Source organism: Dryobates pubescens, chromosome 29 (genome assembly GCF_014839835.1).
Source record: "Dryobates pubescens isolate bDryPub1 chromosome 29, bDryPub1.pri, whole genome shotgun sequence".
NCBI lineage: Eukaryota > Metazoa > Chordata > Aves > Piciformes > Picidae > Dryobates > Dryobates pubescens.
Window position 1 is genome coordinate 3,337,725 of NC_071640.1, and position 18,653 is coordinate 3,356,377.

The window sequence follows — 18,653 nt, forward strand, 5'->3', positions numbered from 1 at the left end:
AAGGGACTTTTTACAACAGCTTGCAGCAACAGGATGAGAGGAAATGGATTGAAGCTTGAGAAGGGCAGATTTAGACTGGAGATTAGAAAGAAATTCTTGACACTGAGCATGATGAGACACTGGAACAGGTTGCCTGCGAAGGTTGTAGATGCCCCTTCCCTGGAAGTGTTGAAGGCCAGGTTGGATGAGCAGCCTGGGCTGGTGGGCGGTGTCCCTACCCATGGCAGAGAGGTTGAAACTAGACAGATCTTTAAGATCCCTTCCAAGCCTGTCCACAGAAAGAGTAATTGGCCATTGGGATGTGCTGCCCAGGGGGGTGGTGGAGTCCCCATCCCTGGAGGTGTTCAAAAAGGGATTGGATGTGGCACTTGGAGCCATGGTTTCTTGTGAGGAAGTGTTAGGTATTAGGTAATAGGTTGGGCTTGATGATCTCTGAGGTCTTTTCCAACCTGGTTGATTCTGTGGTTCCATGGTTCTACGATTCTGGGAACCTGACGATTTCAGAGGTCTTTTGGAAGCTCTGGGTCCCTGCTGTCTCCTAACCTCCCCTTTCTGTCGCTGGCCCAGGTCTGGTACATGGACAGCTACCACAACAACCGCTTCGTCCGCGAGTACAAGTCCATGGCAGACTTCATGAACACCGACAACTTTACCTCCCACCGCCTCCCTCACCCCTGGTCAGGCACCGGGCAAGTGGTCTACAACGGCTCCATCTACTTCAACAAATACCAAAGCCACATCATCATCAGGTTCGACCTGAAGACAGAGACCATCCTCAAGACCCGCAGCCTGGATTACGCCGGCTACAACAACATGTACCACTACGCCTGGGGGGGCCACTCGGACATTGACCTCATGGTGGACGAGAACGGGCTGTGGGCCGTCTACGCCACCAACCAGAACGCCGGCAACATCGTCATCAGCAAGCTGGACCCCAACACCCTGCAGAGCCTCCAGACCTGGAACACCAGCTACCCGAAACGCAGCGCCGGGGAGGCCTTCATCATCTGCGGCACCCTCTACGTCACCAACGGCTACTCGGGAGGGACCAAGGTGCACTACGCCTACCAGACCAACGCCTCCACCTACGAGTACATCGACATCCCCTTCCAGAACAAGTACTCCCACATTTCCATGTTGGACTACAACCCCAAGGATCGGGCCCTCTATGCCTGGAACAACGGGCACCAGATACTTTACAACGTCACCCTCTTCCACGTCATCAGGTCCGACGAGTTGTAGTCCAGCCTGGTTCAGAAACTGCTTTAGAAACAGCCAACCAACCAACCAACCAACCAACCAAAACAAAACAGCAAAGGGGGGAGGAAAAACAACAACAACAACAACAGCAGCAACAACAACAAGAGGGAGAAGCTAAGAATTTTGCCTGCCAAAAGCTCAGCGTGGAGGCGACACACTTTAAACGAGCCAAGAGCCCAAACAGCTGCCATAAAGCGAAGGCCCAGCCGGCACGGACCCCAGAGGTCAGCATCAACCTGAGAGATCAGCATCAACCTGAGAGATCAGCATCAACCTGAGAGATCAGCATCACCTCTGCCTTTCTAGAAGCCTGGCCCCGTCTTACAGACTCACCAAGAACCATCTCCTTGCAGCTGGAACTGCACTCCAAGGACCACCTCGGCTTGGGGCTTTCCGTTCCGCCCCCGTTTCCGACAGCCGACCTGCAGTACCTACTCGAGAGGCGAGGCCATGACTGTTGGAAGCTTCTCGTCCTCGGGGCGGGGGGATGCGCTCTCCGCCGCGCCTGGGCTGCACGGACACTCCCCTGGCATCCCGGCCAGCGGTGCTGGCGGTGCGGGCTGCGATTCGAAGCGGGCCAAGCTGACCCCCCGCCCCGTGAGGAGCTCTTGCTGGCTGATCAAGCCCCTACCACCGGTTAGGTTTTTTTCTTCCCCCCCTGCCTCCCCCCCCCACCCTTGGCCTCCCATTGCAGCTCCTGCCTCTCAAACTGTGTTCTTGTCACTTAGATTAACCTGTGCTGAGACCCCCCCTCCCCACCCCCCCCGAAGTAGCTCATGGATCTGTGTCTTTAGTAACCCTATTAAACACGATGGTTGGAGTATGTATTATGAACAAGTTGTTGTAAACCCCATCTCGTTTGAACTCCCTGTATCCAGCAAACCCTTCTATTGTATACTGTATTGTCTGTTATTTACCTGAGAGGTGGCAACAAAAAAAACAACACCCCAACAACCATAAAACACACAAAAAAAAAACACCCCACCCCACCCCACCCCACCCTTGACTTTGTTATGTCCAGTTTATGCAATGAATGTTGTAAATGCAATGATGTAGTTTGGGGGTTAATAAATGATGGGGGGTGGGGAGGGGGGGGTTGTTTCTAAAAGAAGAAGAAGAAGTAGAAGAAGAAGAAGAAGATGATGAAGTAGAAAAAGAAGAAGATGAAGAAGAAGTAGAAGAAGAAGAAGAAGAAGAAGAAGAAGAAGAAGAAGATGATGAAGAAGTAGAAGAAGAAGAAGAAGAAGAAGTAGTAGTATTAGTGGGGGGAAGAAGAAGAAGAAGAAGAAGAAGAAGAAGAAGAAGAAGAAGAAGAAGAAGAAGAAGAAGAAGAAGAAGAAGAAGGAAAGAGGAAGAGGAAGAAGAAGTAGTAGAAGAAGAAGAAGAAATAACTAACTAAATGATGCTCATCATACTATTTAAAGCCAACAACAATCTGTGTTCACCCTTACACCCAGCTAACCAACTTCATGTTGAGGATTGCCAGACTATTCTCTTCCTGTTATACTCTCTGCATAGCATTAATGGGGGGTGGGAGGTGGGGAGGGTGGGAATGGCTTCTCTGGGGAAAAAAAACCCAACCCAATCTGTGGCAGCAGATTCCCATGGGAAGTGTGAAGGGAATCAATTTTGTTGTGGGTTTTTTTTTTAAGAGGACAAAAAAAACCAAACTTTGTACTATCCACAGTTACCTGAAGGACAATAAAAATATTAGGAGACTTCCCTCCTTGCTTGGTTTGTCCTTGCTCTGCTAAAGGGGAAGGGAGGCAGGAATTAGAGAAGGGGGTTTGGGGTGATTGCTGAGCAACCATCTTGGAAGCAGAGGATTATTAAGGTTGGAAAAGACCTCTAAGGTCATTGAGTCCAACTGTCAACCAACACCACCAATAAACCATAGAATCACAGAGTCAGAGAGTCACAGGGTCACAAAACCAGAGAGGCAGAGAATCACAGTCATAGAATCAGAGAGTCACAGGATCATAGAATCACAAAACCAGAGAGTCCAAGAGTCACAAAATCAGAGAATCAGAGAGTCACAGAGTCAGAGAATCACAAAACCAGAGAGTCCAAGAGTCACTAAATCAGAGAATCAGAGAGTCACAGAGTCAGAGAATCACAAAACCAGAGAGTCAGAGAATCACAGTCATAGAATCAGAGAGTCACAGGGTCAGAGAGTCACAAAATCAGAGAATCAGAGAGTCATAGAATCACAAAACCAGAGAATCAGGGTCACAGAGTCACAGAATTACAAAATCAGAGAACCACAGAGTCATAGAATCACAGAATGGTTTGGCTTGGAAGGAAGCTCCAAAGGTCAACCAGCCCAACCCCCCTGCAGACAGCAGGGATATCCTCCACTAGATCAGGTTGTCCAGAGCCCTCTCAAGCCCGACCTTAAATATCTCCAAGGATGGGGCCTCAACCACCCCCCTGGGTAACCTGCTCCATCTGTACCGGTTTTTTTGAACACCTCCAGGGATGGTGACCCCACCACCTCCCTGGGCAGCTTGTTCCCATGCCTGACCACCCTTTCAGCAAAGAAAATTTTCCTAATGTCCAACCTAGACCTCCCCTGGTACAGCCTGAGACCATTTCCTCTCATCATATCACTAGTTAGTTGGGGAAAGAGACCAACTCCAGCCTCCTCTCAAGGAGCTGTAGAGGGCAATGAGATCTTCCCTTCAGCCTCCTCTTCACCAGACTAAACAATCCCAGTTCCCTTGGATGCTCCTCACAACTTTCCTTACTTCTTGAATCAATGTAAGGTGAATTGAACACAAATCAGGGGTGACCTGGTGTGTGGCTGCTGCTGGGAGCTGGAGGGACCAGCAGCAAGGAGCTGGAGGTGAGAGGAGAAAGGTGGAAGGTTTGGCTCTTGGCTTAGGCAGTGGGATTGCTTTCCAGATATTCCTTCAAGGAGAGAAAATCCTTCTTGTGCTCTTACAGCCACTCTCTGCTGCAAAGGTGGCTGCAGTGAGGCTGTGCCTCTGCTGAGCTCCAGCTGCTGTGCTCAGCCTCTCCTCATCATGGGGCTGAGAGTGGGATTCAGGAGGTGACAGCGTTTGGTAGCAGGGCTACAACAGGAGGGAATCATGTTGTCTGTTGCTTCTGTTTGAGTTGGATGCACTGTGCCTTGGACTGCTGGGTGCAAAGGCATCATTTTCCTTCTCAGAGTGCTCTTTGTCCTTAATTTGCTGTAATCTTAGGCTAGTAAAAAATCTCCTTCCATTTAGTGCAGGCACTGAGATGCTCATTACAAGGAGCATCTGTTGGGGCCTGAGCACTCAGCACAATAGTTCCTCTTGTTTCTGCCAAAGCAGGAGCCTCACAGCCTGGCAGGAGGCTGCAGCACCACAGCAAGCACCTTGAAATGATCTGATGCACTTTTCCAGCTGAACAGTTCGAAAGCTCTCAGTGTTCTGAAGCTTAAGATGCTGGATGCTGATGTGCTCCTCTCTGATTAAATCTTGCACGTCTCTGCTCTCCCCTTACACACTTCCACCCTTTGCTGTCCCAGTGGCAAGGCTCGGTGTGCTCAGAACCCAGCAGCTTCAGGCTGCTGCTACTGCCTGGTGGGAGATGTGAGGTCTCCTCTTTCCTCTCTCACAGGAGATGTGAGGCCCTAGCTTTCCCCTCCAATGGGACATGGGTTCTGTCTTTCCCCTCCAGTGGGACAAATGGGGTCCTGTCTTTGTCCTCTGATCTGAGATATAGAGTCCCTTCTTTCCTTTCTGATGTGAGATGTGGGCTTCTGTCTTTCCCCTCTCATCTCAGATGTAAGCCTCCTTTTTCCCCTCTGCCCCAAGCAGTACTCAGTAATCCCCACATCCCAGCTGGCCCAGGGCAAAAGGACTTGACCCATCTTGCTTTCACTGCCCACCCAAGGAGCCCACTGAGCTGAATCTCATGGACAGGAGGAATGTCTGGTACCTGTGCAAGCTGCAAAGGCCTCACTCTGGTGTCACAGGACTGTTGCTGCCTCTTTTCCAAGCAGAGAAGCAGGGCACCATGTTTAGCAGCAGCAGCAGGCATGGTGGTTTTCCAGGCAAGCTCTGGTCACTCGTGAGGGTCAGCCTTGCAACAGGGCAGTTGGGTGCATCAGGGCCCTTGGAAGGAGTTTGGAGCACTGAGGTCAGGAAATACTGAATATAAGCAAGCAGAGACTGCTGCAAAATGCACATAGGGGTTGCAGCCTCTCAGCCTTAGCAGAAGGGCCCTGCTGGGCTTTGCAGCAGATAGGGGAGAGGAAAAAAACCCAAATGGTGCAATGTGGTTCCTCAGGGCTGGATTAAACCATGAGCAGCAAACGATCCTCCACATGGAGATGTTTGAGCCGGCCACAGGGGGCTGAGACACTGCCCAGTGTCAGCACTGCATGCTGGCTGGGTCCAGAATGGGGACAGCTCTCTGAGGACTCCTTTCTGTGCTACATATCTTATTGCCAGGGCTCTGGACTGCCAGCCTTGTGGAGGTCTTCAATATTAAGCAGTGGTTTTCCCTCCCAGAAGCTCAAAAACGTGGGCTAGAGCCCCATGGTGTAATTGGCAGCAGTATTGATCCTCAATGCAAAAGAGAAACCTGTTAAAGCCAAAAAACTGTAAGGCACCCACAGCCATTTGTGTTTAATTAAGGTATTTCTTCAGTGCAAACTCATTAAAGGGGAGAGTGCTGAGTTTATAGATTGAGAGCTGGATCCAGCAACTGCTGCAATCAATGGGATGGACACTGATGCCTGCACCAGCAGTGAACCTGCTCCCTGCAGAGCTCCTCAGGAGCACCAGGGTAATAATAATTCTCCTGCATGGTCTTGCTGGTGGTAGCTGCAACTCCAGGCTGAGCTGCTTTTTAGTGCAGAGTATTGTCCCAGCAGCTGGGCTCCAGTCCTGCTTAGAGTCAGAACAGACCGGATTCTGCTCAGTGATTTGACCTCTCAGCTCAGTCTCTGCTCTGTGAGGCACTTTCTGAAGTTCAGGGCAGGTTTGCACAGCCAGTGGCTGCTCCTGGCAGTGAGAAGGCTGATGGGGAGAGTGACTCCTCGAAGTGAGCAGAAAGTTCTTCCCAGAGAGAGTTGTTAGCCATGGGAATGTGCTGCCCAGGGAGGTGGTGGAGTCCCCATCCCTGGAGGTGTTCAAGAGGGGATTGGATGTGGCACTTGGTGCCGTGGTTTAGTAGTCATGAGGTGTTGGGTGACAGCTTGGACTTGATGATCCTTGAGGTCTTGTCCCACCTTATTGATTCTATGATTCTATGGCTGCCAAGGGCTGGGCTGCAGACCAAGGGCACTGCCTCATCTTGTGTGCCACTTCGGGGTACACGAAGTCAGAGGTGGCAGCTGTGAGGAGGAGTGGACAGAACAGGGGACCCTGAACTGACCAACAAGGGATTCCACTCCATACCCATCACATTCAAATTTTCATATACAAAGCAGAGGAATCACCAGGGTCAAGCCTTTTCCATGGCTGGCATCCAAGGAGACTCTCTCTGTTCTGCCTTTGATCCTGATCCATGAGCTCCTGAAAGCAGTTCCAGAACCCAGCTCTTGACTCTGGCTCCCATCTGCTGCTCAGTCCAGTCTGGGACTTCCCCTGTGCCTGCCCCCAGCATCAGTGGTGCTGGTGATGTCATTGCCAGCATGGTTTGGGTTAGATATCGATTTGATATTGGTTTGATATTGCTTTCTGTCTCTGTTTCAGTTTATTGTTCTTATTTCCATCCCAGCAGGTTTAGTTTCTTTCCCAGCCCTTCAGCCTCCCTCCCTTAATCCTATTCTCTTCCCTTTGGGAAGCAGAGGGATTCATAGAGAGCCTCTGGTGCTTCTCTGGTGGCCAACCCAGCCCTGACCCTGGTCAGCTTTGCATATTCTGCTTCCTACCCACCTGCACAGCACAGAGCTGTGCTCACCACCCTGTGTGAGCACCAGATGGTTCTTCTCAAAGCCCTCTGTAGGTGTTCATGGAGATCTAACCACTTTGGCGGAGGGGTTTATAGAACCACAGAATTGTCAGGGTTGGAAGGGAGCTCAAGGCTCAGCCAGTTCCAACCCCCCTGCCATGGCCAGGGACACCTCACACTACAGCAGGCTGCTCACAGCCACATCCAGCCTGGCTGCAAACACCTCCAGGCAGGAGGCTGCCACCACCCCCATGGGCAACCTGTGCCAAGCTCTCACCACCCTCATGGGGAACAACTTCTTCCTAACATCCAATCTGAATCCACCCATTTCTAGTTTTGTTCCATCTCCCTCCCCCCAGTCCTATCCCTCTCTGACACCCTCAAAAGTCCCTCCCCAGCTTTCTTGGAGCCCCCTTCAGATCCTGGAAGGCCACAATGAGGTCTCCTCAGAGCCTTCTCTTCTCCAAACTGCACAACCCCAATTCTCTCAGTCTGTCCTCATAGCAGAGCAGCTCCAGCCCTCTGCTCATCCTCCTGGCCCTTCTCTGGACACCTTCCAGCACCTCCAGATCCTTCATGTAAGAAGGACTCCAGAACTGGATGCAGTACTCCAGGTGGGGTCTCCCCAGAGCGGAGTAGAGGGGGATTGGATTTGCACAGGGAGGAGCTGCTGGGCAGAGGGAAGCTAAGTGAAACAAATGGGAGCTGTGCTGTGGACAGGGGCTCCAGAACTGGATCACAGAATCATAGAATCAATAAGGCTGGAAAAGACCTCAGAGATCATCAAGTCCAACCTGTCACCCAAGACCTCATGCCTACTAGACCATGGCTCCAAGTGCCACATCCAATTCTCTCTTGAGCACCTCCAGGGATGGGGACTCCACCACCTCCCTGGGCAGCACATCCCAATGGCCAAGCTCTCTTTCTGGCTGCTCTCAGCCACTCTGACCCCAGCCTGTAGCACTGCCTGGGGTTGCTGTGGCCAATGTGCAGAACCTGTTTGCTTCAAAACATTGATCCACCCCCCCAAAAATAGGGGGGGGGGGGAGGGGGAAATAAAATGCAATTGGATTAGGGAAAAGCAAAATAATTCTGCTTGCTTTGGGGCACAGCACCATCCAGATCCTAATTTCCCTGGTGCAATTCGTTTTAAGACGAGGCTCAACAGCACAAAATGTCCTTGAACACAACAAAGGCAGAGAAGCTTTTTCTGGAGCATGTACCCAAAGTTAATGAGATGAGAAAGGGGGGGAGGGGGGAAGGGAAAGAAAGTGCTTTGAGGGGTGTACCTTTGTCCTCTTTGCCCGTAGTGCAATAGTCTATAAATGGATGCCATATGGTCATATCCTTAATGGTATGTATTGCTTCTCAAGTGGATGAGCCACTCAAAGACAAGTACATCCCAGAGGATTGCTTTCTATAGCCTATGACTTAATTATTTGGTGCACGAGGCTTGCTGGTCCAAATTTAGGCATGGGAGTCAGCCAGGAGCTTCAGAGGAGCGTCTGACCCTGCTCTGGGGAGGGGGCTGGGTGTGGGTGTGTTTGTGTTTTGTTCATGTTTCACAAGGGATGAATGCCAAAGCACTGGACTAGGAATCTGTGAGGGGTTCTGCCCCATCGACCCAGGCACCAAGGCAGGTTAGAGGTTGCCCTGCTGGAAAGCAGCTCCACAGAGAAAGACCTCGGAGTGCTGGCGGGCAGCAAGCTCTGCCTGGGACAGCAATGTGCCCTGGTGGCCAAGAGAGACAATGGGATCCTGGGGTGCAGCAGGAAAAGTGTGGCCAGCAGGGCTAGGGAGGTTCTTCTGCCCCTCTGCTCTGCCCAGCTGAGACCACACCTGCAATGCTGTGTCCAGTTTGGGGTTCCCCAGGTCAAGAGGGACAGAGACCTGCTGGAGAGAATCCAACAGAGAGCCACGAGGATGCTTAGGGGACTTGAGCATCTCCCCTGTGAAGAGAGACTGAGAGACCTGGGGGTGTTTAGTCTGGAGAAGAAAAGGCTGAGAGGGGATCTCATCAGTGTTAGCTATATCTGAGGGGTGGCTGTCAAATGGAGAGGGCCAAGCTCTTGTTGGTGGTGCACAGTAATAAGGCAGGAAACCCCAGGTACAAGCTGGAGCATAGAAGATTTCAGCTCAACATGGGGAGAAACTTCTTTGCAGTGAGGCTGCTGGAGCCCTGGAGCAGGCTGCCCAGGGAGGTTGTGGAGTCTCCTTCTCTGGAGACGTTCAAAACCCATCTGGATGCATTCCTGTGCAGACCACCCTGGGCAATCCTGCTTTGGGAGAGGGGTTGGACTGGATGATCTCTGGAGGTCCCTTCCTCTTGTTGTATAGATAATCTTCCCCTACACCTTCCAAGCTCTAATGTACTGTGGCACTGTAACTCTGATGAGTCCCAGCTTAACTGATGAGCAAGTAACTGGAAGCCATCTAATTTTTCACATCACAGCACTGCTGTCCTTCATCCTCTGAGTCACATGAACCAACGGTGGTCCACACCTTGCTGGAGGTGAACGGAGTATCTGATGGGGTTTGCTCTCATCCTTGCACTTCCCCAAGCCATGGTCCTTTTCTGCCCTTTGCTTTGAGACAAATCAGTTTCCCAGGAGCTGTCCTGGTCACCCTTGGAAGATACCTGCCCAGATTTGGGGCACATGCAGTGGTTCTGCTGGGCCAGCCAAGGCTTGTAGCTCATGGGCAGTTTGGAGGCAGCTGACCTGATTTAGGTGTATCCCATCCCATAATTGTCATACTCAGTATAAAGGGGGAAGTTTGCTCAGAGGGGGCTCCTTCTGTTTCTCCTTTCTACTGCTTATCTTCCTCCCTGGAGGGAAGATCCTGCTCCTGAGGACTGCCTTTGTTTGCCATGACCACCACCTGCATTCACTGAGGTTAGTGTGACTTTATATGCTTTACATTGCTGCTGGTATTAGTTTGGATGCTTCACTAAATCATTTTCCACTTCAGCCCATGGTTCTTCAGTGCTTTGCCTGATCCCTGCTCTTGGCTGGGTAGGGGTCATCAGGTGACAGAGCAACTGCTGTGGTTTAAGCCTGGCTACAGGAGAAATGTGGGCAGGAAGGTACCGTGGGAACACAGCTCTGAGCCTCCTGACAGCCCAGCTCTGTCTGGCCAGCTCTAACCACAGGCTCCCTCCAGCTCATAACCATGATCCTTCTGGTTCCCCTCTAGTCCTTGTCTAACAATTCATGTAGCTGGTTTTGTGTGCAGGGAAGATTGGTGAGAGGCCTTTTGAGGAATGGCTGAGGGAACTGGGGCTGTTTAGTCTGGAGAAGAGGAGGCTGAGGAGAGACTTCATGGATCTCTACAACTACCTGAAAGGAGTGAGATTGGGCTTGGTCTCTTCTTCCTAGGATCAGGTGATAGAACAAGAGAAAATAGCTTCAAATTGCACCAGGGGAGGGTTAGACTGGAGCTTAGGAACAATTTCTTTCCTGAAAGGGCGGTCAGGGATTGGCACAGGCTGCCCAGGGAGGTGGTGGAGTCCCCAGCCCTGGAGGTGTTCAAGAAATACGCGGCCATGGCACTTCGGGATGTGGTTTAACGGCCCTGGTGGTGTTGGGTTGATGATTGACTCAGTGATCTTAGAGGGCTGTTCCAACTGAAAGGACTCTGTGAGTCCATGGAAGTCTGGCTTCGGGGACTACCCTATGGAAACGCAGCTCAGCCTTCCTCCACTGGTGGCAAAGCCCCTGGGAGCAGCTGAGGGCCGCGAAATGCAGCTGAGAGCTGCAACAGCTCTTCCCCAGCCTGTCCCCTTGAATTAAATGAAGTTTGCCTCAGCACCTGGCCTAAAAACCCAGGCAGCAAACGCTTGGCTGTTGCTTAGCATCATCACAACGCAGAGAGCTAAAAATTTTCCTTTTCTTCCTTCACTGTTCCTCCTTTGACCTTCATTAGTTCTGCAAGCACTGCATGCAGAGCCCATATGGAGGGAGTGATCATAAAAAAAAAAACCCAAACCAACCCAAAAACCAACCCCCCCACCCATGAATCCTGGCCCCTTAATTAGCTCCTCGTTATCTGAGAGCGCCGTGCTGAAGCGTTAAGCTGCGGCGCAGCGATTTGTTGGGCTTGCAATTAAAACTTTCTGGGGAAGCTGTTGAGCCCTTGAATACTTGGTGTTTACAAATTGCCTCGGACCTCCACCGGTCCCCACGTTGCCCTCACTGGGGAAATGGAGCTGGAGGGAGCTGCTGGTTATTAATGTGAAATCCTGGGGCTTAATGAAGTCGTAAAGCACCTCGGCGAAGCTGCTCTCTTCTTCTACCTGCTGCAGTCGAGATGATGCTCTCCGAGTGTGGAAGAGCAGGAGTCGTTAAGAGGGCAATTAGAGGCTGATTTCCTAATGACTCCTTTTACAGCACTGTAAAACTGAATGTGAACATCCCCTCTTCCCCCCTTTAGATCAGCTTACCCTGGGCATGTCCCTCCCGCATGACGGTTGGGTGCTGAGGCCCTTCAGCAGAGGCTCAGCTCCACCCAGCAGCACACTGCAGGATCAGGCCCGTCACAACTAAATAAAAGCCAGATGGGCATGGATTATATTCACTGTGTTGCACAAGCTGTTAGCTGCAAGAGTGCAGCAACCAGATACCAACACAGAAGGGAAAACTCCTGGACCCACTGAGGCTGGAAAAGACCTTTCAGATCAGTGAGTCCGACTGGTAACCCAGAGCTACTGAGTCTGCTGTCCCTCAGCACCATGTCCACATGGCTCTTAAATCCTTCCAGGGATGGGCATGCCACCACTGCCCTGAGCAACCTGTTCCAGGGCTTCACCTGAGTCCCTTGATGAGTCTGTGGCCTTATCTGCTGTGCTGGAGAATGAAATGGGGAGGTGGATGGACAACTTGCAAGCCTAGGATGAAGCTCTTCCTAGAATTTTCAGAGCAAACATGAAGCAGGAGGAGCAGCAATAGCTCTGCTGACTTGGAGAGGGATCAAATGATTTGCTGAAAGCCTCTTAAAACTGATTCCCAAGCCATTTGGCAGGGATGGCCACCTTCGTCACCTCCAAGCAGAAAGCAGGGCCACAGCTTCTCTGCGGCACAACAGGCACCGGCGTGCAGAGCTTTAACTGACCCCAAGCAGCTTCTTCCTCCTGTTAAGAGTCCCCAGGTCCAGCAGGCTGAATAAGTTCAGGTCCCGTGAAGTGTGTGGTGTCTAATCATCACAGGAGGACACACATCACCGAGGGAAGCAGCTTTTGTGTGCAGCAGAGCTGTGAGGAGAGATCTGTCAAGCCCTGACAAACAGCCCCGCGCCGGAGCGCCCTGCGCCAGGCTTTTGTTCTCAGCCTGCGCCGAGGACTTGTGATAATGTGGTACTTATGTTCTCTGGGATGTTGTAAAGCCATGAGCTGATCTCTATTGAACATGTCATTTGTATTCCCATGCTGGGTTTGAAGCAAATCTGTCAAATACAGACCCAAAAAAAAAAAAAGCCTGAGAGGAGAAATGCAAAGGAGGGATTACATAAGGAACTTGCTGCGCTGGCAGCTATGGCCACCCCGGGCACTGCCAGCTTCATGGCTTTGCTGCCCTCCAAGAGGAGGTAGAAATGACCCTGAGAAACAGCTTTGGACTGGATCCACCTCAGACTACTGGCTGACACCCAGAGAGGGGCTCTGGGCCATCTCCAGCTGCTGTGCTGCTGCCTTTGTCCCTAGGATGCTGCTTCCCTCCTGGCCCTCAGCGTTCTCCCAGCTTTGGGGCTGCTTTGCAATGAATCATCTCCCCCTCAACAGACAAGGGCTGAGCTCTTTCTCCTCTGGCTTTTAAAGACCTCATCATTTCTGGATCATTTTGGTTTTTTAATACCTGTCTGTGCATATTTCCCCATCTTTTTATTGCACTTTGTAAGCACCTGGCTGCCAGGCAAAATGTGAGAAGGTGTCTGCAAGCACCTGCAGCAGCACTGTGGGTCCTTCCTCAAACACACAAAGCAAGTCCCAGCAACTCAGTGCAAGGGACCCTGGGGAAAGGAAACATAAATCTGCCATCTGTGGCAGTTTAGTATATACCAGTCACATTCCACTAGGGCACTGTCACGTTGAATGACTGTTAAAGCTTTCCCTCTCCGTGGCCTGAGCAGTCTCCTTTTGCCATCATATTGTCCATGGCATGCCATAATAAACCAGGCATGCTGTGGCTGTGAAGGGTCACTCAGAGGGGCTGACCTCAGCTCAGGGGAGATTCCCCTTGTGAAGGAGGCATTAAATGGAAGTTTTACTGCAGTTCTGCAAGGTGGAGCCTCTCTGCTGGGATTTCAACTGGGCAGATGAGTAGGAGTTTGCCAGAGGTCCTGGTGGTGAGCAGTGGGCAGGAGAAAGGCCCAGGGAAAAAATATGCTGATGCCACTTGGCTTCACTCTCCAGGACTAGCAGGTTAGGCAAGAACAGAGGTGGGATCCCCTGGGAGCAGATGTGGTGGGAAGGATGGAAGGACACAGCTGGGATCCCCTGGGAGCAGATGTGGTGGGAAGCATGGAAGGACACAGCTGGGATCCCCTGGGAGCAGATGTGGTGGGAAGGATGGAAGGACACAGCTGGGATCCCCTGGGAGCAGATGTGGTGGGAAGCATGGAAGGACACAGCTGGGATCCCCTGGGAGCAGATGTGGTGGAAGGATGGAAGGACACAGCTGGGATCACCTGGGAGCAGATGTGGTGGGAAGCATGGAAGGACACAGCTGGGATCACCTGGGAGCAGATGTGGTGGGAAGGATGGAAGGACACAGCTGGGATCACCTGGGAGCAGATGTGGTGGGTAGGATGGAAGGACACAGCTGGGATCCCCTGGGAGCAGATGTGGTGGGAAGGATGGAAGGACACAGCTGGGATCACCTGGGAGCAGATGTGGTGGGAAGGATGGAAGGACACAGCTGGGATCCCCTGGGAGCAGATGTGGTGGGAAGCATGGAAGGACACAGCTGGGATCACCTGGGAGCAGATGTGGTGGGAAGGATGGAAGGACACAGCTGGCTTCCCGGAGTGTGGTGGTGAGAAGAATCATCCTGGGGATTCCAAGTGGCACTGGGAGCTGGGCTTCAGACAGCGCTGTGAGAAATGAGAATTGGGTGAGACCTGCCATCCAGGAGGATTTGCCTGAAGAAAAGGTGTTGGCTCAGGCCTGCCTTTGAACACAAATATTTGTTTTCTCCAGCAAGACTTCCTCCTGAACACATCACTCACGAGCTGGCAGCCTTCAGCCGCGAAGGCGCAGGCTGCACAGTGCATTAAAGGGCTCAGACAGGAGCTGAAAAATGCTTCCAAATCTCCACTTTTCTTCTTTGTTATCCTCCCCCCCTGAAACAGCAGGAAGAATCGACCCAAATCACCGAGGCAGCAGTGGCCAGAGGCATTTGGGATTTGCAGTGAACGGAGCAAACCAGGGCTGCGATGCTCTGCTGCACCTGCAGTGACAGCGGCACTGATGGTGATGCTAAGCCAGGTCTGAGCATCTCCTTGCTGGATGCTGGGCTGGCCACTGGTTTTCCTCAGCAGAAGCCAGCCTCTGGAAATACTGGGGGGGAGGAGATCCCACATTTCTGCTGACCATCCTGAAGCACCTAACATGATACTGACATACACAGGGCTGAGGTGCAGGGGATTGGAGCAGAGCAGCTGCTGCTGCAGCGGAGGCAGAGGAGGGGAAGCTGCTCTGAAAGAAGGAACCTCTGTGCCCAGATTTTAGCCACAGCACTTTCTTTCAAAGCCTCAAACCCATGTTTTGCACAGGGGGAAAAAAAACCTCAGACTTTTAATTACCACCCATTGTTACTGTGTTATCCTAATGGGAGGGAAGAGAAGCTGCTCTGACTGCCAGATGTTCACGCTCCAGCTTGATACAGCGGTGCTGAGGGTGGTGATGCCCATCCTCGGCTGGAAGCCAGGCTGAGGAGCCCCAGCCCCACCAGCCTGGGCATGCACAAATCTGGGATAAAGAGCTGTAAAATCTTCCAGCCTTCAGCATAAAAAATAACCTCAGCAGTTAAAGCAGATGGGATAAAAACCTGCAGAAGGGCAATCAGCCCTCACGCACCAGGGCACACGATGGTTGTCGGCTAAGGGTCAGGAAGACATTTGTCCTGGGGGTGATGCTACCTAATGGACTGTGTTAGGAGTTGTAATGCTCTCTGCTGCTGCTACTGGAAGCAGGCCACCAGACCTGGTAATCCACAGTGCTGCTCCAACATGTTTGGCATTTTAAATATCAAGTGCAGTATTAATGGAGTTGTTCTCGCCTCTTAAATCGGTGTCACGAGTGCTGTGTTACCTCCAACACCCATCCTGATCCTCACAGGAGTCCTGGGGCGCTGCAGAAGCTGCCCAAGCACTGCCTGCTCCCTGCAGCAGTCCAGATAGCCCCTTGGTTATGTGGAATCATAGAAGCATTAAGGCTGGAAAAGACCTCTAAGATCAAGTGCAGCAGCCAGCCCAACATCACTATACTCTATTCTATATTCCCTATGCCATGTCCTGAAGTGCCATGGCCACAGATTTTTTGAACCCCTCCAGGGATGGGGACTCCACCACCTCCCAGGGCAGTCTGTCAGAGTTTCTCTGACATTTCTCTGTCATTTCTCTGTCAGCAGAGAAATGTTTCCTGATATCCAGCATAAACGTCCCCAGATGAGACTTGAGGCCATTTCCTCTCCTTCTAGCACTTGTTCCTTGGGAGAAGAGACCAATTCCCACCTGACTCAACCTCTTTTCAGGCAGCTGTAGAGAACACTAAGGTTGATTCAGCCCAGTTGCAGCTGAAGCTCCATGAGGACATAAAACTGGTGGCAGCCAATGAATTCCATAGGAAGAAATGGATGTGCAGGGTAGGGACTCCCCATGGGACCACGCACCCCTGGTCACCGGTGCCTCAGGAGCACAGCCAAAGGTGTCCTTCGGCAAGGAAGGAGAGCTGCAGGTAAGGAACAGAGGAGGAAAAGTACAAACCAGGGGAACTTGGGCAGCTTCATCCCATAGCAACAAGCCTGTTCAACAGGAGGAGCATGTTCACAGCAGAGCCCTAAAAAAAGGAGCTGTTAAAATAAACATTGGCATATCTCACACCTCCCTCTTCCCTGAAGGATGCTCTCTGGAAGCACATGTGGACAAACTAGGGGAGGGAAGAGAAGGAAAGTAAGAGAGAGAAGGGAAGATTAGAGGCACTGCAGTTAAGTGCTGAAGTTAATCCTCTGCTGTCTTTCCCTATCTAATATGTTTAGTCATTATGGTTTCTCTGGTGTTCACTGATGAATCCAGCAGCCTCTTTGAGAGCATCTGGTCAGACCATTCCCTCCCTTAATGACAGCAGAGACAATAATATCCAAGCACTTCCTGTGGAGTTTTTGCCCTACAAATCCTACTCCAGAGAATTGTTTTGGTTGGAAAAGACCTCCAAGATCATCCAGTCCAACCATCAACCCAACACCACCATGGCCATTAAACCATGTCCCCAAGTGCCATGGCCACAGTGTTTCTTGAACCCCTCCAGGGCTGGGGACTCCACCACCTCCCTGGGCAGCCTGTGCCAAGAAGCTTCAGCTCAGTTTCTCTTCAGCCTTTCAGCTCAGCTCTTTCTGTGCCAGGCAGGTAGCAAAGAGACCCTGTCAGCAGAGCCTGGCATCCAGCAGTGATGCTCAGGCCATGTCCCTCCAAGCTGAGGCTGTGCACGGGGTGGGTGCTGTGTGTGCACCCCCAAACCCCCCTAACCAAAGAGGGGTTGTTGCCACTGGAAGGAAGACTCCAAGCAGGGCTGAGAAGCACCAGGGTGCTTGGAAATGTGGGAATTCAGATCAAAGGCTACTCTGTGAGCACCCTGCAGGCTCTGAGGTGGACAGGTGGGGTTTATTAGGGGGGGTTCCTGCTTTCTGGGTGCCACTCTGTTATGTGGAGGGATAAGGGAAAGTCCCATTATTTCCTATGCAAACTGGAAATAAGTCCAAAACCAGAGAGTCTAGGCATGGTACTTTGGGACATGGTTTAATGGCCATGCTGGAGCTGGGTTGATGGTTGGACTCAATGATCTTAGAGGTCTCTTTCTAACCAAAATGATTTCATGATTGTATGAGTCTAGGATCCTCAGAGCCTTTATAAGCTTATGCAGCCCTTGCTCAGGACCTCTTGGGTTGGATGCCACGAGCAGGGAAGGTCTCTTCTGTGTGTGAGCAGTGTCCCTTCAGTCTGGGCATACAACCCCAAGCAGGCAGAGGTGCATGTTCCACTTGGAAAGTGCCTGAATGTCCTTCATGCATGTGGACAGCTTCACACACTGCCAGCACATTGCCTCCAGACCCAAGCAGAGCCAGAGATTCACAGAATGGTTTGAGTTGGAAGGGATCTTAAAGATCATCCTGGAGAAGAGGAGGCTCAGGGGAGACCTTCTTGCTGTCTACAACTACCTGAAGGGAGGTTGTGGCCAGGAGGGGGTTGGTCTCTTCTCCCAGGCAACCAGCATCAGAACAAGAGGACACAGTCTCAAGCTGTGCCAGGGGAGGTTTAGGCTGGAGGTGAGGAGAAAGTTCTTTACAGAGAGAGTTGTTGGCCATTGGAATGTGCTGCCCAGGGAGGTGGTGGAGTCCCCATCCCTGGAGGTGTTCAAGAGGGGATTGGATGTGGCACTTGGAGCCATGGTTTAGTAGTCATGAGGTGTTGGCTGACAGGTTGGACTTGATGATCATTGAGGTCTTTTCCAACCTTATTGATTCTATGATCCAGTTCCAACCCTTCTGCCAGGGGCAGGGACACCTCCCACCAGCCCAGGTTGCTCAAAGCCTTATCCAGCCTGGCCTTGAACACCTCCAGGGAGGAGGCATCCACAACTTCCCTAGCAACCTGTTCCAGGAAAGAATTTCTTCCTCCTCTCCAGTCTAAATCTGCCCTTCTCAAGCTTCAATCCATTCCCTCTCATCTTATCACTTGAAGCTCTTATCAGAAGTCCCTCTCCAGCTCTCTCGTAGCCCCCTTCAGGTGCCGGAAGGCTGCTCTAAGGTCTCCTTGGAGCTTTCTCTTCTGTGTGTGTGGCTCTCCATGAAAAGGCCAGGAGAATGTGACTTCTGGAGCTGGCCTCACACTTCTGCATTCCTCTGTCTGGCTTTTTTTTACCTTGGTGTCAGAGCAGAGCAAAGCGGCGGAGTGCCGGCGTCACTGCAGAGCAGCTGCAAAGGTGACAGGATTAGAGAGCAGGGCAATAATGAGGCAGTTTCTCTCCCCCACACCTACAGCCCTGGATGAACCACTGGGAAATAAATAAATAAACAAAGCCTTCAATAAATCATATTGTCTCTGCCGTGGAAGCAATAACAGCAGCAGCCCCAGGTGCAGGGAGAAGCCTGCTCCTGAGGCATCGTAGCCTTGAGCCAGGAGGGTCCCTGCTGATTCCTCTGGGTACAGCTAGAGCTGCTCCTGAGCTCAAGGGCTGGGGTGTAGGGGACAAGCAGAGGCATGCAAAGGCCTGGGAAGCTCCATTCCTGGAGCTG

At 51.7% G+C, this 18,653-nt stretch overlaps 1 protein-coding gene across 2 annotated transcripts in view; it reads left to right on the forward strand.

Annotated features, from left to right (window-relative positions):
- The window catches only part of OLFM1 (olfactomedin 1), a 38,126-nt gene extending 36,387 nt beyond the window's left edge, over positions 1-1,739 (forward strand). For both annotated transcript variants that reach the window (XM_054174477.1, XM_054174476.1), the window contains exon 6: positions 568-1,739. In XM_054174477.1, the coding sequence (XP_054030452.1) occupies positions 568-1,242 (675 nt within the window). In that variant the 3' untranslated portion in view covers positions 1,243-1,739. The remainder of the gene's footprint in view (positions 1-567) is intronic.
- Positions 1,740-18,653: the final 16,914 nt, after the last annotated feature.